Source organism: Cajanus cajan, chromosome 5 (genome assembly GCF_000230855.2).
Source record: "Cajanus cajan strain Asha chromosome 5, NIPB_CcT2T_4, whole genome shotgun sequence".
NCBI classification, from domain to species: Eukaryota; Viridiplantae; Streptophyta; class Magnoliopsida; order Fabales; family Fabaceae; genus Cajanus; species Cajanus cajan.
This window is the reverse complement of record NC_138521.1, coordinates 62,749,398-62,776,932: the sequence shown is the minus strand read 5'-3', so window position 1 is coordinate 62,776,932 and position 27,535 is coordinate 62,749,398. Positions and strand designations below refer to the sequence as shown.

The 27,535-nt window shown below is 31.6% G+C and overlaps 1 protein-coding gene across 3 annotated transcripts; it reads right to left on the bottom strand.

The window, feature by feature from the left end:
* Positions 1 to 4: 4 nt before the first annotated feature.
* On the bottom strand, positions 5 to 18,045 carry LOC109807561 (uncharacterized). Of its 3 annotated transcripts, XM_020370106.3 has the most exons (21): positions 16,907 to 18,045; positions 15,705 to 16,191; positions 11,715 to 11,802; positions 11,416 to 11,597; positions 11,041 to 11,177; positions 10,242 to 10,308; positions 8,681 to 8,813; positions 8,445 to 8,562; positions 7,383 to 7,458; positions 7,092 to 7,274; positions 6,601 to 6,761; positions 5,971 to 6,076; positions 4,906 to 5,110; positions 4,527 to 4,807; positions 4,268 to 4,389; positions 3,805 to 3,949; positions 3,598 to 3,690; positions 2,269 to 2,342; positions 869 to 922; positions 487 to 789; positions 5 to 399 (listed from the first exon to the last, which is right to left on the bottom strand). In XM_020370106.3, exons 1-20 carry the CDS (start codon positions 17,893 to 17,895, stop codon positions 489 to 491), a joined length of 4,002 nt encoding a protein of 1,333 aa, XP_020225695.2. In that variant the 5' UTR covers positions 17,896 to 18,045; the 3' UTR covers positions 5 to 399; positions 487 to 488. The 3 variants fall into 3 exon arrangements, with proteins under 3 accessions (XP_020225695.2, XP_020225694.2, XP_020225696.2); XM_020370105.3 differs by having other exon boundaries at positions 5 to 789; XM_020370107.3 differs by having other exon boundaries at positions 5 to 789; positions 8,723 to 8,813.
* Between the last annotated feature and the right edge of the window lie 9,490 nt (positions 18,046 to 27,535).

Below are 27,535 nucleotides of genomic sequence, written 5' to 3'. Positions count from 1 at the left end.
CGAGTACTATAATTAATCAACACATTTGATTTAACAGTGTTCTCACGTTGAAAGCAAGTATAGATGCAACCGTTTCAGTGTCCTATCTATTAATAGCATACAAATACAATTTAATAATTTGTCTACAAAATTTTTATATAAGCTACAAGGGGTCAATTACCATGTAATTGCAACTTTAAGAAGTTCACGTAAACCATTTTAACTGCAATCAATAAGAATGTGTTTCATAGGGGGCTGACTCTAGCATCTGCCTATCTCCGAGACTCCACGTCGCTCTATGTCATCCCTTTTGCAATGTTTTCCATTATACACTTTTTTACAACATGGGCAATAAAAAAATCCAATCCTTTGACATTAAAGAATGCAGGCACCAGGGGGTATACTAGAACGGCAATCAGCCTACAACGTGATGGCAAGAATCAATCAATCCAATAGTTCTTCCATGAATGTAAATATGAAAATCGAATTCATTTCATCAATCCCTACACTTAGTCAGAGAATGGCTGCGAATCCATGCATAGGTGCACCAACTTTCTTTGATATTGCCCAAAATATTCTTCAACTGCAATGACGTCTTCATTCTTTGGATCTAAAGCACGCAAGTTTAGTAGCTCATCCTTAACTGATGAACTTGATTCATGGTCAGAAATACATAGGTTAGAAACTATGTCTTCATGGATTTCCCGGCATGCAATTATAAACATTGCAGCTGTGTCAGGTAGCTGAGCCTCACGAAGAGCAGCCAAAGCCTCTTGCAGTGCACCAGCGGCAACATACAAAATCAGAGCCCTGCATTTGGTCATGCAAGATCAAATGGAGAGAATAGTCTTGAAAGTGATAAAATTTAAAGAAAGAAAAGTAGAGATACCTCCAGATATTATGTTCAGTGTGCAAGACATGTCCAGCCCATCTTTGCAACACTCTGCAAGAATAACAAAATGTAGGGAAGATCTTTTAGTCATAAGAATAAAGAGGCAGCAATCAAACTGGAAAGTAAGTTTAAAAATACGTAAAAATCAAATTAGTTCTAGAAAAAATTACATTTGCCTACCATCAATAATCACAAAAGGAAGAATTCAGATGCTTCACAGAATTTGACAAGATAGTTAGAGAAGCATGATCATAAATACTTGCGTGGAATTTATCTATTATTATTTATCTGTAAATGAATGTGATGTTTGACAAATTCACACACGCACGCACGAACACACACAGATATAATTCACTTACTTCAAAAATAAGTTTAGGTAGACTTACTCCATTCAATAACTCATGTTTATTAAATTAAAAGTTCTTAATATATAGATTAAATCTACAAATTTTTAAAAAATTTGAAAACTATTTATAATTTTATTTCATTAATTTAAATTGACAGATAATCATAAAAATATTTCATAAATTGATTTAAATTTATAAAATGAAATATCATATGGTTCTCAATTTTTTAAAAATCTTGTACACTAACATTAAGAACTTTTAATTCAACGATTAAATTATTAAAATTTGATGTAAAACATGAATTATTAAGTAAAGTAAGTGGATCCCTTTTCCCTCCCTCCCTTTGTCTCTCTCCCTATATATATATATGTGTGTGTGTACATAAGGCTATGAGAAGGATAAAAGATCATAAGGAAAATTATGTTTTTAATTCCCCTAAAATCTTTAAAAAACAATTTTAGTCCTCGAAAATCTCTTGAACTATTTTGGTCCTTCTAATTTGAAAATGCACCACTTTTGATCATCAAAGTGGTTTAGATAACGCTTAAAAATGGTTATAAAACGTTATCTTAACCACTTTGAGGACCAAAAGTGGTGCATTTTTAAATTAGAGGACTAAAATAGAACCAAAAAAAATTGGGAGACTACAACTGAACTTGAGAAATTTTAGAGAAACTAAAAACATATTTTACCCGAGATCATAAATTGAAGGATAGTAACACAGATCATAAGATCCTCCCAAAAGACACAAAATTACATATAAAGATATACATGTGATGAAAATGATATAGGTAAGAAAATATCTTGTAATTCATGAACATTGAACAAATAACTAAAACTAAAAATTCATGAAGTTATAACTAATAGGGATCTGTTTGAATAAACTTTTCCATAAACACTTGTAGGAAAAGAAAAAATGAAACTAATTTCTCCAAAACCTAAAATTAGCTTATACATAAGCACTTATAGGACATAGGTCTAAAGCATCTCATATATATTGCAGTTAATTAATATGTACAAAAACATCTGTTATCAAGAAAGAGTAAGAACCTTGCATAATCTGATCCCTTTAAGTGACTAGCAGCTAAGGTTGCAGCATCCGTCCAGCACCCAGCATCTTGTAGCTGCATAAGATATGACATTGCATTTCCCTTAGAAAATCAAGCACATTATATTGATAACCTGTCTAGCTTTTAAATTTGTAAAAGCTACAGAAGTATTCAGAGAATTTTCCAAAAAAAAAAATCCAAAATTTTTCTAATTTTTATCTATATTGTGGAATTCTTCCTGAACTGAACTTGCATTAAAATGTAAGTCAACGAGTAAAGCAGGCAGGCAGGCCACTTTACATTCAGCACACTGAGATATATCAATACGCAGTACAAGGAATCCCTTGTACCTGGTCGAGCTCTAAGTACTCAAAGAGGTTTCATTCGTTAAAAATGGTAAGGTAAAATTTATGATAGGAAATGTGTTACTTTCAGTTATGTAGCCCAATTTCTGATGGCATATAATAATAATAATAAAAAGCTCCCCATCATGTCTTTCAAAAATAGTATATAGCATAAAAGCATTAAATATACTTTATTAAATGCTTTAAATTACTTATAAATGTAAGCTTTGGACGACTTTTCTATCTTTCATATGATAAATATTTTTTTCAATAGGAAGATTATGTTTTCTTTATTTTTTATCATGTGTCTATACACTATATGCCCACGATAGAAAACCCCTTAATTAATGTCGTAACCATGCCTAGCAGCTTCTGCCTCTAAGAAGGTTGGCTTCTGCAGATTCCACTGCTTAAAGTGATCAATCTATTCAAAAACCCATAGTTAAAGATATTTTAAACAATATAAGTTGATTTTCAAAAGATAATCGATATTAGCAGAGAATGTAGCTCAGGGCAATCAGTTGCATTCAAATATTAACAATTTAACCGTTTTTGTCTTTAATATTTGACACCAAATTCAGACTGATGTACTGAGCAAGACTAACAGTACACAGAAAAGGAACTACCTTAACCAATAAGATGTTTCACTTCCAGTAAATTAAAAAATCTGCAGCCACTCTTTTCCCATAAGTTTTTTTCTTTGCTTTAATGCTAGATAAAATATGCTAAATCATGAATCCAATAATAACCTAAATGGAGAAAATAAAATTTCCTTGACATAATTTGAACTTGAAAATCACTAAGGTAAGAGACCCTCAAGCAACCAGCCACTTGTTTACACCTATGTAGGATTGATAAACTGGAACCATCTAAGAGACCTTATAAACTGTGTGCATCTGTTTGAATGTATTCCACTATTTTACACTGAAATACTGAATTAAAGAAAGCAGGGAGTATACAAAAATTTATTATAAATGCTGCCTGACCTGAGAACATGCTTCTTGATATCTTCCAACTGCACATAGAAGATGCGTACCAGAGAGTGATCTGTCAGCCCTCACCATGTTGGCTGCAACAACCTAAAAAATATATCTGATGTAATAAAATACTGAATACATGAAACTATGTTATTGTATACTAAATAGAAATCGTATTCTGATGCCTACACAAACACATATCCCAGTCAAACTTACCTTCACTGCAAGTTCATGAAGAGACCTTGAAACAGCAGAAGAGAGAGCAACTGCACGAAGAGCATTGACATAGAAGTACGAGCTCTCTGGAGGTGTAGAAAGCAATAAACTAACTGCAACTTCTAGGTTTCCAACTGACACAAGCCTGGTAGCACCAACAATTAAGTATTACAATTAGATAATAAATTAATAATCCCATGGAAGTAGTAAATAAAAAGAAACTTCAGCAGTTTCTGTCACAACAGCACATTTTCAGTTTGGAACAAGATATCAATTTTTGAAGTGGGAAACCTCAAATTCCAAATAATGCAGCACTAAAAAAGTAAAAAACTGAAGGATTTGGACTACAACTGTAGAGTTTGGCATGCAAATATTAAGCTAAAATACCTTTGACCAGAAGGCAAACTAAGCCATAGCTAATGCTGTCAACAAAACGATAAAAAGAAAAGATAAATTTACTTACTCGTGTATACGTTTCTGAACAGCCTCTTCACCTTCTAAATTTGCATGCCAAGAGATACGCTCACTGGCACTTTTCCACAACTCTTCTTGGTCAAAAGCCATCAACCTTAATTGACCTTGACTCTGCTAACCAGAAAGCTCTAATCACTTAGAAGAATTTGACATCATTGTTAACAGTTATTCTTTCAACATTTGTAATGTGGGACAGTAAAAGATATATCATGAGATAGAACCTCGAAGGAAACTATAATACATCTTACCAATACATCTTTCCCTTTTTCTTCTGTCGGTTTTCCCCTTGATGATATCCTAGATAGTAGAGATGTCTCATCAACAGCAGAGATAGTTGCAACTGGGGGCCCTTTTCGAGGCTTTTTCAATAATTTGTTCATCAAATGTTTAAGTGCCTGAGGTAGCTGTAGCCAAAACAGAGCTTCCGAGGATTCACCAAATATTGTAGCTGCAAAAGCAAACCTTGCAGCACAACCTTTATCCACAATACTAGCATACAACTTCGCTCTCTCATCGTCAAGAATGCAACCTTAAGAAATGGACATATTGGTAGTGTTTTTAACTCCAAAAGTATAAAATCTCAAACTGAAGAATTTTCATTATCGAAACTCTGCAGAAGATATAGACCTTCTTTTCTATATGGTTCCAATACTTTCAAAAGCATCTCTGGCACCACTGAGTCACCAACTGGTGGTATGTTGATCATGTATGTGCGAAGATCCCCTGTAGATTTAGGAGCTCCTGGAATTAAGTGAGGTCTCTTTTCTATGGTTGTACTACAGGTATTAAACCAAGAAGGTTTAACACCCAATTGTAAAATCATGCGCAACGCCTGTAGGAACATTAGAACATATTCAATGAAGCAATAAAAATAAATAAATTAGAGCTGACGACCAATAAAATCATAATTTACACAAAACTAGTAAACTCATACAAATATTCCTTGAAAGCAAAAAATAAAATATCAATTCATAAGTATTGTAGACACCAAGGCTAAACACGAACTATGGTCACCTTAAATTCAAGAATGAAGCCTAAAACTGACGTGTTAATCATAACAAAGGAAAGGATATTCTACTTAATTTTAATTTTTTTCCAGTAAGAAAACTTGTTTGATATTAAATGATATAACAGATACCCTATTACAATGAAATACAAAATGGTCACCTTAAATTAAAGAATGAAGCCTAAAACTGGCTTGTTAATCATAACAAAGGAAAGGATATTCAATTTAATTTTAACTTTTTTTCCAGTAAGAAAACTTGTTTGATATTAAATGATATGACAGATACCCTATTACAATGAAATACAAAATGGTCACCTTAAATTAAAGAATAAAGCCTAAAACTGACTTGTTAATCATAACAAAGGAAAGGATATTCAATTTAATTTTAATTTTTTTTCCAGTAAGAAAACTTGTTTGATATTAAATGATATAACAGATACCCTATTACAATGAAACTCAAAATGTTTTTAACTATATGAAATGATTCCTGTTTCATTCTTTAAAATTTTCATTTTGCTTCTAACATCCATTATTGCACATGAAATCTGCTGTTAACGATGTGTTTTCTTCTATAAAATGCAGACATTCACTGTGAGAGTTGATTATAGAGCTTTGGTGGTAAATAACAAGAAAATATAAACTTAGCTACTTCAGTAAAATCAGTAAATTTAATGCTGGCATACTACCAGGGCATGTGGTGAAGGAAATAGTATGGGACAACATATGGGCATTGACCGGAATCTCTCCTTTGTATTTCTGATATGGACTCCAGAACCATTTCGTTTTTCATTTCTGCATGAAAAGAAAAGCATGTCATTCACATTGTCAATCCATTTTAAAACAACTGAAATTGGGCAACTATTATTAGCTATGTGTCATCTAGAAGATGATAAGCAATTGGTGATTCATTCACCTTGAAGAAAATACTAAAACCCTAAAAAGGTTAGAAACCCAATAAATTAAATATCCATTGATGTTGCATTGTATTGAGCCAAAAAAAATAATTCCACATAAACAAATATTTAAACACTGACACTTACACAGCATGTGTACCAGGCTATACATTTAAAAAGGATGGTTAAGATTAGATTTAACTAAAATAATCTTATCCATCCATGTATAGTTATATGACTAAGAGTCTAAGATTAACTCCTCTCACCTCTCATGCTCTTACTAGATATGTCCCCTCCCTCATATAGATAAATAAATAGATACAGAGAACCATTAGAACACCATTAAGACCACCAATCATATGTTGATAATAATACAAAGAAACTCATCTTTTCTGACTTCTGAGAGTGATTTATAGCACTTACACATTAGCTTCAACAAGGCGAAAGCTACTATCTGCTCCAGCAATGCACAGTACCAGTGGATCATTCTTATCAGTTCGCAAGGGCAACCAATCAAGTTCCAATACAAGGGTTCCTGGAAATTGGGGTTGCAAAAGTGAATTGGCTAAGGGGTCTGGCGAGTCCTGCAAAAAACATGTTGAGATTTACAATCAAACAATTAAAAGTGGTGTTCTCAGAATTTTTAGAAAGAGAAAATTTATTTTCAACCTGTTCTTTTTTAGCCCAAATAGTTAAAGAAGATCCATTGAAAAATAGAACTGGCAAACTTATTTGTTAACATAATAATATTCAGGGTTTTAGTCTTCACTCCCCACCCACCCACCCACCCCAGGTGTAAAAACAAATGTTAAATAAGAATTGACCAATATGAAAATGCTTAGCAGTACATATATATTTATGCAAAGTATGATGAAATGAAATCAGAAGAAAAAAAATGTGAATTCACATCTTACCAAATCAAATACAGAAAAAGTATTATCATGAAACAGAACAGCAATACGCCCTCGGCTCTGGTCCCCTGGTACAAAAGGCGAGAATTTGATTCGCCGGATTCCTTCTCTGTGAGTGTTGAATGAGGAAGAATGTCCAGTCATCACATCCCACCATCTTATGTTCCCTATTCTGTCTCCCATGACCTGAAAAACTAATTTGGTCAAAATCATCATTCCATTTAGAGCAAATTTGGATTAGACAGAAAAATACATAGATACAGAAAGAGCCAATTCGGAAGTAATGATGCATACCACATGAGGCAAGCGGTAGGCCATTGCAGTGATCAATCCATCCGATGACACAAATGAAGAAGAAGGCCATTTTGGTCTGTGAACAATGCTAACTTAATCAGAGAAAGCAAGCATAAACGAAGAACTGCATGAATAATGTTTAGCATATTTATCACTCCAAGATAAGAGCACATAGTGCAGCCAGCTCTTAAAATGCTATAGCATGATAGCAGGAAATGGGGTGGCCATTATTTTAACTATTATAATACAACCTAAATTTATACAGCACATACAAATAATCAAAAAGAAAAACCTAAAATCAAAGAAATTCATGGTAAATAATAAGTCATGGTGTACACTTGCAATCACCATCAATCTAAGAGCAATAAAAAAAAATAGTAATGAAGTAAAAAAATTGTAAGATGGTAAAATTAATAGAAAAAGAATATAACAAGTTTGATAAATATTAGCAAAATGTGAATTGGGTCTTCTAAATGAAGAATAAAGAACTGAACACAGTAAAAATTAGGTCTGTAAAGTGTGAAGGAAAAGAGGTCAAAATAGAGGTAACTTTTTTTTGTCAATAGTCAAGTCAAGGAAGAAGGGTTTCAAATCCTATTGTGATTTTAAAGCAATAAAAGCACTGGAAAATGGGAGAGAAATCACGATTTTCCCCCCAAAAAACCTAATCAACTTTGTTTGATGGGTAAAAATGGGCTCTTGAAACCCATGTCATGGTAGCACCACTATAGCCTGTAAAACTACTATTGTAGCCACAATGGCTGCTAATGAATCACTCCTCATCTGAATCTCGTAGCAGCCTAGAGCCCCTCCATATCACTACCCCGCTATAGCAGGCTATCCAGTTATCAACTACTATTGTTTAGTATAGAAAAAGCACAAGTAATATATTAGATCAGAGATCAACCACTAATTAATGCAAAAAAGATGACAATACAAAGCAAGTTATACATGCTTTGACAATGATTAAATAATGATCAATACAGATTCAGTAGTCCATATATTTTGAAAAACAATACAATTGCTGTAATAAACCTCTCTCCATAGAAAAAAAGTTAACACCTGAAATCTCGAATTCTACGACCATGTACTTCAAAAACTCCAAGTGCCCCATTCACCAAAGCAAATGCAAAACTTTCAGATGTGTCATCATGAGATCCCTCTGGGCTTGAAGCCTCCGCTAAAGGAAATCAACATCACTCATAACATGTTATAATCTTACACAAAAAGGGAAGGGACAATTAATTCTAGATTAGCAGCTATGCTGATAATATCTAGGCTTCAAGCAGAAAACTAACTTGAATCTGAAGAGGTGGTTTTTGATAGTCTGGATGCTTCACCTGATGCCCCAGATGTTTGATCTTTAGAAGGTCGTGGAACTGTTGGGAGAGTCCATTCCAATACCGTAAATGGAAGAGCTAATGATCTAAGCTACATAGAGAGAGCAAGCATTATAAATATCCAGATAAAGAACGTCTAGTGTCTACCAAAATAAATAACAACTATACTACAAATCTCATAATTAACCTTCCTAATTTAAAAGGCAATGCTCTGATAAGGAATGCTATAGATATCCAGATAAAGAACATATAGTGTAAACCAAAATAAATACTAAACTACAGATCTTAGAATTAACCTTACTAATTTTGAAAGGGAATGCTTCAAAAAACAGGGCTTTGAAATTAAAAAAGAAAAGTGAAGTCCAGACATCAATCATGAATACAGGAAATTAGCTTGTGAAAACCAAGACCTACTTGCAATCATATAAGAAATTTTTGGAGCAAAACCTAGATTTCCAACAAGGCATCACCACTCAACTACAACATAAATTTATAGGACAACATTTATCCTAGACCAATTTTAACAATACACATAATGTGATCTCAGATAAAAATACCTTGAAATCGTTTACTTTATAAATTAGTTGTGGAAGCATTTTGCTCCTACAAATTAGTTTATTCTTCATCTGATTCTACATTTTTTTACTGTTCACTAGAACTTCCACTTTAATAGAAATTTGATTAATATTAAATTCTCTATAGTATACTCTCTTTTGGACTTGCTGGAATCAATCCATCTCACTTCTAATCCATACCAGAGGATTTGGTTGTTCTCTTGAAACATTGGGTTTATTTTCTTTGAAATCATACTTCCAGTTTCTTACTTCATTCCCAATAACAATTATTTCCTTTTAAATAAGCCAATTTGGAAATCAATTACTCCGTTAAAAGCCTACTTTTGCATGAACTGTTGTTGAAAAGTGGACTAACATCAATATTTTACGTCAAATTCAAAGTCCTCAAAATGATTTGTCTCCTGATTGTGTTATATGTAGATCAAGTTCTGAAGACGGATCTCATTTGTTCTTGCATTGCCCAGTAGTTACTCCTTTGGAATTTTGTTTGGTTGTTTGGTTGCAACTGGGCTTGCCGCAAGGATCGTCAGAAGTTCCTTTGAGTTAATTTTAGAGGATTCAGCACTAGTAGAGATGCTAAAGGGCATCCGCACTATTCTCAATTTGCAGGGTTTTGGTGTAAGAGCATATCCAGTTGAAAAGGAATGCTAGATATTTTATTGGCCAATTGTTGCCTCTTGATTTGAGTTCAAAATCTTAGGTTCTTCGTGGTTGCTAATGGTCTTTCTTGGTATTAGTCTCTGATGATTTCCTATCATCTTGCTTTTGTATCTCACCCTTCCTTCTTAATAAATTCTTTGTTTATATATTAAAAAGAAACATTTGCCGTCATATAAAAGGTGCCATGGTACAGTCACGGGGAAGGAAATAGGTAATTAAGAGAAATAAAATTAAAAATTAAAAAATTTTGGTGGCAGGGGTTTCAAGTACATAGACCAACTTACCATGATGGGATTTTTAGTCATTGCCCAAACTTCCACAGGTGCATCACGAAACAAAATTAGAAGATACCTGAAATATTGCAGCAGATATCAAGCTACTGAAAACCATCATGTAATCACAAATCCATCTGTTCATGTAGGATGGAAGTAAAGCAAACAGATCCAGTAGACCAGGGTGGAGAGAATAAACATTTAGGACAAGAGTTTAATCAAAATTGAATGGATAATTCTGCCATAGATCCCCACCCCTCCCCTCCAAAAATGGGGGGACGGGGGACTTGTTTCCTTAGCTATCAAATACATGTTTTATAATATTTGGAGGATAGCATATCTTCACAAATCAGTTTCTAGCAATCAGAGTGGTGGATGTGAAAAACAAAAAGGACATGAATAGAGCAATTTTTTTGTTTATAATTTTTTAAACACTAAAACTGGTCACCAACACCAACAAATATATCAGCATTTGGCCAACAAAAGATAGGTTGAGTCCCCCAACAGCCCCATCATCAGCAAGGGTTACAACATTCTACAAGACACCCTTTTGCATAATCATCCAGGGACATGTAACATTTACTAAGATCTCAAAGGTAGGATACACAAAGTACATAGCTGAACTAAAGTAAGATTACATATATATAAACTCTAGCATTCTCATTAAGTCAATAAAATACATCTTGCTCGTACAATGGTTGATATGACTAAGATATTAGGGCTTAGGAGTTTTGTATTAACACATCAGTATAGAAAGAGAAATAGAAATATGTTCAAACAAACGATTCAGAAACTAAATGAAAATGTTCACCTCCCAGACGAAGATGTTCTCAAAGCTCTTATTGGTGCACGTTCTGGCTTTTGCATGACTCGGAACATCTTGTTAAGGCCACTTCGAAGGCAGGTAACAACTAGTTTGTTAATATATCCTCCAGATTTTTCATTAGCCTGTCCAAAAGTATACATCACAATTGAACAATGACAAAAAAATGCTTCAAAAAAGTATGAAATTACAACGAACTAGGCATAAAGTAATAAGCTTGAATCATTAAGCTTATCTTGCAGAGAGATAAGATGCAAATAATTACAAAAAAAGAAGAAAATTGGAACAGAAAGAAATAAAAGGCAGGGAATTAACATTAACATAAAGAAAAACCTGTTTAGGCACAGGTACAGAATTATATACCTGGGTATAAGAAAATGAAACCAGTCTGGAATTTCCTAGCCATCGTAGTCCCCTAACAATACCATTATGTACTGATAAACTTGAAGCAACAGCATTGGCTGAAACATCAACAACATCTATTGTCCCATTCTGTGTTCCCAAAGCAACCAGTGGAACAGCTGCTGCTGGATAATTTCCTCCACCTTCACATAACATTATTTCATTAATCAACACAGGAAACACGGTATCCATAACAACCTCTTTAATTGGGTAACACTATATTTGAACAAATACACAAGATGGTGGGAAGATAAACTAACGTGCCAGGGTGGCTGTTAGAGAAGGAGTTGGTACTGCCAGCATAGTCACTGTGGAAGAAAGAAGCTGAAGCTGTCCAACTAAGCTAATCTGCATTAGAAAATTAGAAGAAAAAAAAATGAAGCTGTTTGCAGATATTTTAATCAACTTCAAAAAATTTGAAATCAACACAGGAAATCCAAATAGAAGCTATCTAGCATTTAGATGCAATTTTCCACAAAAGAAAAGTCAGGATTCAGATTATCACATACTCCCTCCCAACTCAACTATAATAGGGCTTGGATGAGGAATTTAAATGGAGTCATTCACTTTTTTTTGAAGAATTTCAAATGCCTTAGGATAAAATGCTTTGTTTAGATGGAGAGTTTACAAAGAATTTAAAATCCAAATATTTGTGAAATTCCTTAAAATAGTAGAATTTCAAATTCTCCCAAAAAAGTAAGAATTAAAATTCTTCATATTTTTTCTTTCTTATCTCACTTATGTATCTTTTATCTTTCTCCTATCTCTTAATTATTAAATATTCAAAAATATTTTTAAAATTATTAAATATTATGTAATATTAATTTTTAAAACTATTAAAAAAATTTAAAATGAATATTTATTCTTATAAAATTTAATCTTAAAATTGCAATATATATATATAATAAATTTTACCCATTATGACAATCAAATTATCATATCCAAAATAAGAATTTAAAATATAAGAAATTTGAATTGACTTATCCAAACAAAACATTTAAAGAATGATGGAAATTGAAATCAAAGTAATTCAAATTTTAAGAATTTCAAATTTCTTGAACTTCTAAAATTTCTCATCCAAACACATCGTAAGAAAATTTAACTAACTTATACGCTAATTAAGAAAATTAGTTAACATCATTTAATTTGGTTAATTTCAAATAAAAATTATCTTTTTCCTATACTACCCTTCATTAGAACTTGATAACAAGTATAACAAAGTGTCATCAGAAATAGATTCTTAATTAAATGAAGGGTATTTTGGAGATGGTATCACTAAATAGAGTAAAAGTAATTAAGATTTGCTTATACCACAATTCATGAGATTTTTTTGCCTATATCTAAGTCCGAAGGGAGTATATCATGATTCATAAGTCAAATAATAAGAACACAAACCCCAAGTTTGGAACATATGATCCTACTATCAGCATCGTGCAATAAAGAATCAAATTAAATGTCCACTTCAGTGCAAGACAAATGAAGACGAGCTTAATTACAATTTGACAAATAATTCTTCATCTTTCTTTAGCTTCTTTATTTCCTTGGAAGGCAGAGTACAATGGGAAAAATGGCAATTCAAGACTTGTACATAAGAACTACAGGTAAATAAAAAGGACTAAAACAAACAGCAAAGCAGACTGCACTATAATCCTTGCATTTATGAGGGCACATAAGTTCTATATATGAATAATGAATACATGGCACAGGGATTAATAATATTAACACTGTCCCACTTAAAATGCACAAGTTGATTACTCTTCAATTAGGTGCTAAAGATACTACCGTTGCATTAGCTTTATTTACATATGTTGCAGATTTCTACGCAGATCTTCCAAAAAAAGGATTAGCTAATTTTAGTAAATACATCCAACTAACTCCAATCCTTTTACCGATTAACATCTTAGAAGATTTCACAAAACCCTTGGCACTTAGTTTTCGACTTTTCATAAATATATTAGCTGATATATTAGTAATTATTGTTCTTGTTATGTTCCTTGGATTATTTACAAGGGGTATTCAAACTCTAATTTTTGCTACTCTAATTAAATATAGTTGCACAGTGACAATTAGCTGGGCTGCAACCCTTCACAAACTGGCCCACTAGCCCATCTTTTTACTAAAAAAAAAAATACCTTCACAACCACATCAATAATATAAAAATTAGCGTCTATATAATATATTACTTTCTTGCCTACCATACTCCCACATTATCATACTCTTGCATTAACATATTGTGAATCAATATTTGATATTTAATAGAGCTCATTACAAATGTCTTCTACCCTTAAGATTTTATATTTATTATTTTTTACATCTAAAGCAATATAAAATATTCAGTCCAAATAAATAAGGGAATAAACAATAATAAAATAAAATAATTAAAAAAATAGGCTAGCAAACTAGACTGGGATAAATTTAAGATCAAGCTTAAATTCTAAAAGTGAACCCACAGCATATATCAGGCTATAGGGCAGTCATCAACCCAATGTGACACCTAATTGGACTATAATTATAACATAGTGTAACTGTGTAAGTCACCTTAAAAATACCTAAAAAAAATAATCACACACAAAAATCTCAAAAAGAAAATTGAGATAAATTCAAGAATCAGTGTATAATTATCACTGAACCACGTTTGTGTTGAATTAAGAAAACTCAATCTTGAGCTTTTAGGTTGATCCTGAAATCTTTCAGGCCATATATACTAGGAATATTTGAAGAACTATAATTTCGTTCTTGATTTCTTCCCCAAATTTCAAACAACTAAGATTCATCCACATGATCCTTGACTGATTTGTTTGATCAAATGTTAAATGGAATTTAAGTAGAACAGCTCAAACCTAAGGAGATCGTGCAATGCACTATCATATTTGATGTTCAACATATCATGGATCATAAAAGTTACTTCTTGTGCTACTCCAAAAGTAAAGCTGATTCAACTCAAATTAAAAATTGCTTCTTTTACCATGAAGTTAGCTAGACTGCCTCCTAGAATATCATCAGGGAAGCTACCCTAGATGGCAGAGATATCTAATCTAACATATTATCCCCATTGACTTCATTATTTACTTTCCTTAGAGAAAATATACCATCTCTATCCTCCAGTCCCCCCATACCATTTTAGTAGCAGGTCCAAGGTCATCAAAGGGGTTTTCATCTTCTCCATCTTTAGTTTCAACTTTCATACCACCTTTCAAAATGCCCAAAGGATTTTGTCTGGAATCTACTTATGCACTCCCACACATATCAATTGCTTCAAAACAAGTATTACATACAATACATTTTCAATATACAGCATCACTAATCAAATTCAGCTCTATGTCACGTAATGTCATGTCAGGGACTAGGTATAGTTATTGCAGATGACCTAATATACAAACTCCAAAAGTTACCAGGACAAACAAGAAAAATTAGTAAGAGAAAAGGAAAGGAGTAAGTAGAAAGCAGAATCAGTAATCCTCCTAAGCAAAGACTTCTCATCAGCGTAAGCAGGGTGTCCAACCCCTCTCTCCAATCAGACTTGAAGAAGTCATCGTCTGAGCAACAAAGGGAAGCCGTAAAAAGTTTTTGTCCCATGAAAGTGGTAAAGCTAATTAAGTATCCTGAAAATACATGCATTTTGCCTTACCTAAAGTCTAAACACAATTGTCCTGCCATAATTGTGTTAGAAATGGCTTATATTTAGTTAAATAGGCAAGCATCTGACAATCACGACCCAACACAGAATTATTCAGTAAGTTCTACATAATCTTTCAAAGTTCTGTTGGGTTTATCAATTCATAATAGTATAAAATAACCTAATAAACTACCTACAAATTATCATTATAAAATATCAAGAATCAATACAAAATTTTGGCCAAGTATTAATGTTTTGATACTTCAGAGTATTATATCACCCAAAAGAAAAATGGAGAAGGAAAGAGAGAGTCAACATGGGCAACTTCAAATTTTGATTTTAATTATTTGTTCAACCTTACCCAATTGGTGGAATATATGAAGCAGGAGAAAGAAAAAATCAGCCAAACTAAGTTAAATTCTATACGGCACTCTGTCTATGCTTGCAAGGGCTCAAAATAATACAAAACATGTTGGGAAACCATTGCATTGCTTAAGTTTGAATATTTAGAGGCCATGAAAGTTAAAGTTTGTATTCTATGTATCTGTGTTCTGAGTTTTTCATTTGATGTTCTGAACCACCAATGTCGGACTGTGGGTTACAAAGCAAAGCAAGTTCGTAAGTACAGACTTACCTTCATTGAAATTTCTTCCTGGTCAAAGATTGAGCTTTGCAGGTGGCTTCTATTATCATTTAAACGCTCCTGTCGCCTGCCTACATTTAGATCCCGTCCACCAGAAGAAGACACTAAGGTGTTAGAGTTGGCCCCAGGAAGTGATACTGAATGGTCATCACTGACCAAATCTAACTTCTTATCATCCTTTTGGGTGTCTGCATGTCCTTCAGCAGTCAAGAGCCAGCTCCAAATTTTTCCATCATCAGAAATGGAGATCAAATGTATCTTAGAAATGATATTAGACTCATAACAAAAATCAAAAGGATTATCAAAATCCTCGCGAAGGTAAGGAGAACTAGGTACATCAGAATAATTCTTGTCAATGTTCTGAAGTGTGGAATCTGATTGGCATAAAAGGACAGAGAGTATTGAAGGAGAAGGAACAGAGGTACCAACTGATGGCATTAACTCTTCCAATGAGTACATAATGTGTACCTGTTCCCCACTGTGATCACAAGCAGATAAGTAAAACTCTTAGTTTCCCAAAAAAAAAAAAAAAAAAAAAACAACACATGCTAGTAGATCAATAGGAGTCACAAGACCATCAACGTCCAGAAATGAACAGGAGGAAAAGGAGTGAGAACCAGAAGTAGATGCATAGATATTTTAGCATTGAATACTTATGCACACCCGTGGCCCAAAAGTGAGCTTCAAAGGTAAAATTAGATCAAGAGCCTATTTGTTTGTGTGTATGTTTTTTTAAGAAAAGTACTTCTAAAATTAAAATATATTAAATTATGAAACTTGAAACAAATACTGCTTTAGACTTCGGTACTTAGCTTAAAAACTAAAAATAATAGGTATCATAATTATTTCTTTTAAATCTTCATACAGTTGTCTCAAATGGCATGGAATTAAAGCATTTTCCACGCTTACAGCAACGAAAATTGACAGCAAAAATTGCAAAATTAAACTCGATAATATATACGACAGCTTCTGGTATTTTATAACAAACGGATATGCATTATATACAGATTCTCAAAGCATCTTTGTGTTACTCTCTTGCAAACACTCACAATCACATACATAAACTATAAAGTATACTACACATAACACCGTATTTGCCAATGCATGCGTGCACTTACATATACTCTCATCTAAATCGAGACTAAAGGTATCCGAACATTTAAAAGAAATAAACAAAGACAATAAACGCTTACGGTTTCCTCTTCCACATGCTGAGCTTGCCATCGAGATGAGCACAGTAGACCCACTCGTTACTCGGATCAGGCAACACGTCGAGGAACTTGCCGCACCCGCGCGGCAACGCGGTGGAGAAAACCACCGTCTCGTACTGCAGGTCAAACACAACCAACTCCCGGGGGAACGTGACGAACAGAATGTGCCTCCACTGGTGGGAGAACGCGAGCCTAACGGGGTAGAGAGGAAAGGCCGCGGCCACAGGCGAGGGCGTCGCGGAGGATCCGGCGGCGGCGGCGTCTCTCTCGAGCTTAGCCAACTCAGTGGAATCGGTCCGAATGTGGTGCTCCTTGGCAATGACGGCGTCCTCGGTGTCGCCGAGGAGGACGATGGAGAGGAAGAAGCCTCGGAGCGCGATGGCGCAGAGGCGGCGCGAATCGAAGGGATCGCGGCGGACGCAGGAGAAGTAGTCGGGAGAGGCGTCGTACTTCCAGAGGCAGCGTCCGGTGGAGGCGTTAAAGAGGGAGAGAGTGGAGGGACCGCTAATTGCGGCGAGGAGGTAGGAATCGGGCCGGGCCTGGGCCCAACAGAGGTCCTGGATGCCCTGTTTGGAGTCGGTGTCGAACCAGAGGAGCGCGGACTTGAGGCGGAAATCGAGGAGCGCAATGCGGCCTTGGCGATCGCCGGCGGCGAGGAGGAGGTGCGAGGAGGAGGGCTCGGAGGAGAGGAGGTGGCGGCTGAGGGGGAGGGGGGACCAGCGGAGGGCGGTGACGAAGGGCGCGGCGGAGGAGGGCGGCGGAGGGATGGGGAAGGAGGAGAGAAGCTGCATGGAGCGCGTGTCGACGATGGAGATGCAGCTGCCGGCGGGGAATGCCATGAGGCCGTAAGGGCTCAGATCTGCGGATCCGAAGTTGTTGCGGCTCGGTGGCCCTGGGAGCATCGATTCCCATGACTCCTGCGCTTGGGACGTTGCTGCTGCTGTTGCTGTTGCTCTCGGACTCGCTAGCATCCTCCGCACTTCGCTCCGATTTCGATCCACACCACTCTAGTAATGTCTTCTTCTTCTTCTTCCTTTCACCTTTGCTTTTGATTTCCGCTGCTTGCCGCAAATGAAAATTGAAAACGTTCACTCTTTCTTTTTCGACTTCTGAGTTCTAACATTAATTTATCTACCAAATATAAAACTCACCTTTAATTTCCCTGTTTTAATTATAAAATATAATATAAAGTCTGTTCAAAATGTTTTTTCTTTAAAATAACTGCTTCAGACTTCATTTTAAGAATTTTTTTTTAGGGTGAATTTAATTTAAATATATCGAAATTGTTAAAAAATATATATATATATGCGTCCAACTATGCCATATTTTTACTTTGATAATAAAAAAGTTCATTTAAACATATTTCATAATATCATCTAATTACACATATATACTTTAAAATGTATATTTAAAATAATTTTTATTCATCGATAGTATCGAAAAATTGTGTTAATAACGTATAAATTTTAAAATCTTATAATAATTACTTTAAATTATTTGTTTGATTAATTAAAATATAAAACAATTTATTCTAACATCATATTGAATTTAAATTTAAATTTTAAATTTTAAAATAATTTAATTTTTATATATTATGTGTAAAAATTATATATAAATTAATTAAAAACAATTTAAAATAATTATTATTATTATATTACTAATTTTATCATATAATAAATTGTTTATTATTATTGGATGAAAGCGGCATATTTTTTAACTAATCTTTCTTTAAAAATTCGTCAAAATCATTTCTACCCGACGACGTTATATTTGTTATGGTATCTAAATTACTAATTTTTATTAGGTTAAAATCTTTATTTGGTTCTTTATTTTGTTTTAATTTAGCTTTATTTTAATTTTTTATTTTAATTTAGTCTTCAATAATTTAAGTTATTACAATTTGAGATTTCCGTCTAAATGATTTAAACAGAGTTAACTGTTGGTCACGTGGATGCCAGGTGGATGTCACGTAGATGCATAGGTGGATGCCAAATTCCATGAATGCACCTGGAATCATAACGGTCAGTTCTGCTTGCACATGTTATGTGTTAATTTTGCAACTGGAATGGGCCGTTCCAAATGTAAATTTAACACACCATGAGTGCAGCAGAACGGGTCGTTCTAAATTTAGAACGGCCCGTTTCAGAACGCCAACTTCATGCATACGTTGACCCAAATGCCGCAGTGTGATTCAAAAATTGAAAATAAAAATTCATAATATATCATAAATTCAAAGACAAAAACATGGTTCAGAAACTGAAAACAAAAATTCAGAACATAACATATACTAAAAAAGTTCAAAGAAATTACTGACAAAGGAAATCATTTGGGTAACGCTGAATGGAAACCTTAAACCACAAAAAATTCAGGTTGTACCTCCTCAAGAACAGGTTATTATTGTTGGGGTACATCATCAATGACTTCAAGGAAAAATATTATTTCGTTTCATCATTGACTGTATAGTGTCAATTTGGTAGTAAGTGATTCACTCCAGTTTGACTAACAATTAAATAAAATCTGCTACCAATGTCCTTAGTGATACACTGCATCGTCCTTAATGATACACTGTATAGCCCAAATGTTTAGCAATTGAAGTTATCAATCCCCATTGACAATATTACCAAATCTAGTGTTTGAAATATTTTGTACCTTGGGTCTTTTTCCTTGCACGATTCACAACCATGAACTATAATCATCGACCATTCTGGACCAGAACAACCCGTTCTGCTTACACTATTGGTGTGTTAATTTTGCATCTGGAACAGCTGTTCTGGTTCCAAGTGTATTTAAGAAATTTGGCATCCACTTACGCATCTACATGGCATCCACTTGGCATCCACGTGGCCAACAGTTAACTCTATTTAAATCATTTGAACGGAAGTTCCAAATTGTAATAATTTAAATTATTAGAACCAAATTGAAATAAAAAATTAAAGTAGGACAATTAAAAAAAAATATTATAAGAAACTAAATAAAGGTTTTAACCTTTTTATTACAATATCTTCCTTTGTTTTTGACAAAACAATATTTCATTGTAAAGTTTTTGAAAATGAAAAGGAGTGGCAATGTCGCGCGTGATGGTTAGTAACTACAAGTATATATTAAATGTTAACACAGTCTTTATGCTCCCTCTCCCCCTGCTTATGCATAGGTTTGTGCTTCTCTCACATATTCTAAGGGTCGTTTGTTTTTCGGAATTTTTTTTATTTTTGAGAATGTTATTCTTTGAAATATAACATGGGAATGGTATTTTTGGTTATTTAAAAAAATTTGTTTGGTTAACAGTTAAAATTTATCTGGAATTTTTTTATATTTCGGAGAATAATAAAAGCATATGTTTGATTCATGTTATTGTCATAGGAATATATATGATAATTACTTAAATGTCCTTACTATAATATGTGTGTATATATTTTTTTTATAAACAAGAGATAATCCTAGTTGAAGAGTTTGGCCAGTAGTACTTGTTCCACTTTGTTCTCATTTGAAGCTCCCAACCAAATTAGACCCAATACTTGTTGCTTCTTATGGTAAGTGACAATCATTTAAAACTGTTTTATTTAAATTAAATATGCATTTTATTAAGCAAAAATAAAACCATAAGTAGCTATTACGTAAGATTAAAATAAAGGATAAAAGTTGGTGAGGGACATCCTTGACTCAATACATTTCATGATATTGGTAAGCTAATTTCACTAGCTTTTCTGCTGCAACATTGCTACCTTACTTGGTAAAAAATAAAAATAACAAATGTCATTTGAACTATACTCGCATCTAAATTAAGAGAAAAATATATTTTTCAATGCCATACAATTGCACCTATTTTTATATGAAATGTTGAAGAGTGATAGTCAAACAAATCAGATTCTCCTTTTGACTGTATTGAATATTCTTCTGTTCAATAATTCAAACTATGATGCAATAATGTAGCTCCTTTTTATGTTCATACACAAAACACGTTAGTTATACACAAGAAATTCTCAACAGAATAAATACAACACAACATCTAACCTCATATAGTGATAATAAGCTCCAAAAGTTCACTTTCTGCAAATTATTTAAAGACAAATCATATTAAATTAAACGACAATGAAGCATAATGGAGAAAACTCAAATATAGTGTCAAAGCAAAGCAAGATAACTAATTAATAATAATATTAAACACAATTCTTAAATAAGCTTACTAAGTGTATATCTAAATTAGACCTTCTAAATTTTAATAAACACCATTTTTATTTAAAACAAAGTTCACAAATTCCTTTTTACTTGTGGGGATATACATAGTGAAAAAACAATTTCAAAGGTTGTCATTGTCAGGAATCTATATGGCAGCCCTCACCATCTCTACTTCAAACAATCCTCTTATTCCTTTCAACGTGGAGGTAACTTGTTTTTTCTTCTCAGCTGTTTCTTTCTCGGACAAAAAATAAGATGTAAGTTGTTAGATATTTTGTTCTTACATGAAACTCACATAATTCCTTTCACTCTACACTTTTCAAATACTTTCCAAATTGTTGTATATCATACCAAATTGTTTCTTTTATCAGAGTTCGAATTGAGTGCATAATAAAAATGATAAGAATTTAAGAAGAAAAAAAAGTTATTATTCAAAGAGAAAAATTAAAATGAACTGAATAAAATAAATCATAATCAGATATGTGCTCTTATTGAAACATTTTATCAAACACCTAGTAGATATGGATAACACATTCAAGAACTCAACACAAGCATCCATTAATATTTGAGATAAATAAACTCAATGTACATACAATCTTCAAAATGAAAAATAAAATAGAGAAAAACTTACTATTTCTAATAAACAAGGAAGACCATATAGCCAAATAAGATGTGTGTTGAGATAAAATAATAAGAGCGTGAGCTAAAAGCCAGAATGTGCAATCATAGCAAGTGAGAAAGCAAAATGTAGCTAGATGCAATATGCGTGAAAAAATTATGCAACAATTGGGTACAGAAGTTACGTGGCTATTAGAATGAGAAATTACGCGGATAACGCAAACACAAAAAGTGAAACAGTGAGTATTGACAATGAGGATATAATAGATTTTTCACTCAATAAATATCATTTTCACTACTGGGATTCCAACTTTTTCACCCTCCTTGCACGGGAATAAAAATGGTGTAAACATGAAAATATAACTTTCTCATAAACAAAATATACCCAGAAATGTGTTTTCGTTACTTTTTAACAAACAAAAGAATAAACATTCCCATTTTTATATTTCTGAGAATCATTAAAGATTCTAGGAAACAAATGCTATCTTGCTTCTTTCTCTTTTTCTTTACCATTTTCTTTTTTTTTTCTTTCTCATTTATTTTCCTTTATTTTTATTTTTATTTTTTCTCACTATTATTTTAGATATCTCTTATTTCTCTTCTTTGGGCTTCTAACTACCGAAACAATCATATTTTTCTTCTTTAATTTCCTCTTTGCTTCTTGGAGTTTTCTTCTCTCTTTCTCTCTTTCTTTTTTTCATTATTGTCTTTTTTCTCATTCCCATCACTATTAGAAAAGTGTTATTTTCTTGCAAATTTTTCTGCAAAAAAATATTCGCAGAATTTTTTTTGCAAATTTTCTTGCAAAAAAATATTCGCAAAATTTTTTTGCGAATTTTCTTACAAAAAAATACTCGCATAATTTTTTTGCGAATTTATTTGCGAAAAATAATTTACAGATACTTCTTACAAATTTCGCTACAATTTTAATAATAGTAGAAAATTTTTTCCATGGTAAAAATTTGCAGAAAATATTGTAAGAATTTTATTTTGTTTCTTGTAGATTTTCTTGCAAAAATAAATTCGCAAGTAATGTTTAAAATGGTAGAAAAATTTTGCAGGTAACTTTTCCTGCGGATTTTCCTACAAATTTTAATCCACGAGAAAAATAAAAAATATATATTTAAATTTATAAGTTTAATATTTATAAAAAAAAACTTCAAGTCCCACATTGATTGAAAGTAAAGCAATTAAAAAGTATATAAGTTGAGACAATACTTACCTTACAAGTTACTTTATATATGGTTGAATGTTAGGCTTATAATCTACAATCTTAGAATTTAAAAGATTATGTATCACATGTTGGAGGCATGAAAAAAATATTCCTGCAAAATTTCTTACGAAAAAATCCGCAGGAAACTTTTCTGCGATTTTTTTTTTGCAGGAAACTTTTCTGCGATTTTTTTTTGCAGGAAACTTTCCAGTGAATTTTTTTTGCAAGAAATTTTGCAAAAAAATATTATCTACGAAGGTATTACCTGCAAATAAAATTTCGCACGAAAATTTGCAGGAACAATATTTCCTGCAAATTTTTATAAATAATTCGCAGGAAAAATCGCATGTAATAAGAGAAGTTCTAGTAGTACATTCTTTGTGTTCAAGTTAATTTTTAAGATCAAATGTTTCTAGATATTTTAGAACTTGTATTATTGTATTGTGTTGTTGATTACCAATTATTATTGTATTGTGTTGTTGATTACCAATTTACTTTAATGTATATATTTGCATTTTTTTTCTTCTAAAAAAGATGGGCTGTAATGTGTAAAGTTAATGGTACGTAGGACAAACCTAGACTTGAATGTTAGGAGGGACTAATTATATCTGACAAATATATATATATATATATATATATATATATATATATATATAAAATTTCTTATACAATGTCTAAATTAATAATTAGATTAACGAAATATATATAGAGAGAGCATAAACTAAATAATACTTTCTTAAAAACTTAACATTACAAATATCCACCACCAATTTTAAATGAAAAAAATAAATCTTGTTAATTTTTTGATAGAAATTGGTATTTATGTTCATCCTATATTTTTTGGGAAATGTTCTATACGTTATTTTTTTAAAACTATTAAATTATTATAAATTGTGTTATTCACTAAAAAAATAGTAGTCAATAAACATTAAAAATAAATATATTTAAATGTTGTTAGAAATTAGAAAAAGAATGTTGTGTGTGGAGTCACACATTAGAAACAAAATTTGATGAATTTATAGTACTACATAGTGTTAGGTTTATTTCTTTGAGACTTACATAAGTATTATTTGAATTAATGCAGTAGAGAATAAAATTACAACATTGTAAATAGTGAAAAAAAAGTGCAAGAGAAGAAAAATAATAAATCATTCTTATATATATATATAAATTTTTACATTAATTCAAGATGTTTTAATAAATCATTCTTATATAATAAAATTAACAAACAATGTAAGATAAAGTTATAATTTAACAATTAAATCGATAAAATTAACATTTAATATAAAATTATTGAGTGATATAATAGTTGATAAAAATTATGTATTATTTGAATCTTCTTATATATCTCTCTCTATAATATATATATATATATATATATATATATATATATATATATATATATATATATACACATGTATGTGTGTGTGTTTTATTTTGGAATTATAACTTCATAAGCCTTATATGTTTATATTAAATTTTGTTAAAATTAAATAGTAATTTATAGATAATCAAGTGTTTATATTTTAATATATTTTAAAATATATATATTACATTAATAACCTCATAGGTCTTATATGTTTATATCAAATTTTACTAAAATTAAACAATAATTTATAGGTAACCAAGTTTTTATATTTTAATATATTTTTAAATGTATATATTACATCAAATTTGCTTTTATCAAAGAGAGATATCAAATCATCTTGGATTAATATAAGTTTAAACTTAACTTTATAAAGTTAAGTTCAATTAAGAAAAATAATTTAACTTGTTTTATATTTAAATATTTTAATTTTTAAAACATTTTTTTATCAAAACAAAAACTAGTATGAATGATAGTAATTAAAGTACTTTAATTATTAAAATAATTATGACTTATGAATCTTATAAACTAATATAAATATTATTTATTTCATTATTTTTCAGATAAATTGATCGTATATTTTTATTGATAATAAAAAATAGTGATAATATTATAAATTAAATTATAAATAATGTTAAAATATTTTCATAAAAATATCAATTAAACTATGATAAAATAGATAGAGAATAACAATTATTATAAATTCTAAATTTTTATACCATGGCAGTACTAAATCACTAGATTTATGAATTTTTAATGTTGGTAAGTAAAAGAGTAATGAAATTAGTTAAATGAATGTTCAAATTAATAAGTTCCCATAGAAAGTAAAATTGTTAACAATAAAGTAGAAGTAACAATCTTGTTGCTTTGTTTGGAAGTTTAGGGAAAAAAATGACATTCAACTTTATAGGAAAGAAGGAAATCAAACAAGTGAGTGTAATTTTTTTGTGACAGATGAATGTCTGCTTAGTTATCCATCCAAACAAAAAACTAAACATACCTTGAGTCTGGGTTGTTTTCGATGGTATACATGTGGACAAAATATTTCCCAGGCAACATTATTAGAGTTCATGTAAATGTGTCTTAATCCTTTTTATTGCATTATTGGAAATTATATGCAAGTTATTACATGTCTCGTAGTTAGGTCTTAAAGTGCTCATGTTTTCATGTGCTAATTCAATTAATGTTTGTTAATTGAAAAACAAAAGTTTTGAATGAATATGTTCATTAGAAATATGATCCTATATGATGAGAGGAAAAAGTGAGAAGGTAAACAACATAAATTAGTTAAAATCGTACTCAAGACATTCATAATCAAGTGTAGAGGAGACAATTATTATATGGACCAACATTTAAAATATAAGTTTAGAAAGAAAATATAAATAAGAAATTGACAAACGTAATTATTGTATTCCTTCAATGTCATCATTTTTCAACCTTGATAGTTCATACAAGAATGACATTGGATTTTGAATCTAACAAAGTTAATATCCATGGAGAAATATGGAAAGATTTGTATTTAGTAAGTTTATTAATTTAAATGGTATCATTAGATCACAATATAGTCTTTATTTATATATATATTCATGTGATTGAAATTATTATTTTTATTTTACATAAAGAAAATTTATGCAAAGAATTTAAGACCGTTATTTTAAGTATATCTGTGATATATTTCGTGAAATATCCAATATTAGTAAATTAACTATTAAACTAAGTAGAACATTAACTTAAAAGGCTACCAAATTTTTATGAGGAAAAAAATAGAGGAAAATTTTCTTAACAAAAAATGAGCATGTTAATTATGAAACAATTGGTAGGACTTAGTTATTTCTCTTCTTTCAAATTCATTTGTGTTTTGAAAGACAATTGCTTCTCTTTTTGCATATCACATTTCCATAGCCACCATATCACAAAAAAGGAAAAGGAGCACTTGTAGTTATTTTTTCACCTAGATTTGAATGTTAGCGTGAAATAAACAAAGATCAAATTTCAAACATCTTTTCATCCAAACTTTCTTACCATGTGGACAATTTCTAATGTAACATACTTTCTTTTTCCTCATGGCGTCAACAATAAACATTAGTTAACAAAACCTTATAAACATTAGCCTCAACCAGGCTCTTTTTTTTTCACTTATCAAGCCAAATTTTCTCCAATATAATTTCACTTATATTATTTTTTTACTTGATATTTTGATTAGAATATTTTTATGCAGAGCATTTTCATCTTGGACTTAGAGAGAGTATCTTTAACTCAGTTTATGTTAAAGGATCTTTATCTTTAACTTGTCCTTGACCTTGTATATATATATATATATATATATATATATATATATTAAAATTTAATATCCATGGATTAACCCTACATATAGTGACCTGACAAGTCTTTACACTTTACAATTCAACAATAAAAAACATGAACGCATTTACCTAAGGTTAACATGCAATCAGTCTTTAGATATACATGCAACAATATATGTATGTGTGAGTGTGTGTAAAGTTTATCAACTTAAAACATAAATGTAAGTCCCTTAGTGCGATTGCAACTAAAAGTTGTACACACACAAATATACACAATGATCTAGACTGAAAACATAAACCTAGGTTACCGGTCAAACAACTATTTTACACTATACAAGTTATGTCAGAGTAACATTCAACCAAAAGAGCACCATGTTCCGCATGACACTCAGTAACCAACCATCCTCCACTGTCTTACTCTCATATAAATATGATTATCGCAGTCAAACAACAAGGAATTATAAGGGTAAGCTTGAACTCAAAAGAATCAACACAATATAAAAGTAATAAACTAACTATTCAACAACTTCAACAATACAACTTAATAACATCTTAAGTTCAAGTTAAGAATAACTATTAACATATTAGCATATGTGTACAAATTTACAACAAGACCTAACACACAGTTTACCAACACAATTTAACATCAACTCAACAACTAAACATATTCACATCACAAATATCACAATATAGTAACAATGTCAACTTTCAACACAAATCAACTTAACAACATATCAACATAACAACATGATGTCTCATCACACATTTCAACTAAAATATTTCTTATAAAACAAGCGAGCGATGTAAGTAGCTTAACCCGGCCAAACCAACTTAACACTATGATTTTTTTTGTTTACTAGATCAACAACAACTTTGGATATTAATTCACTACACAACATGATTTATCAAATTTCTCCACTTAGATTAGGAAAGCC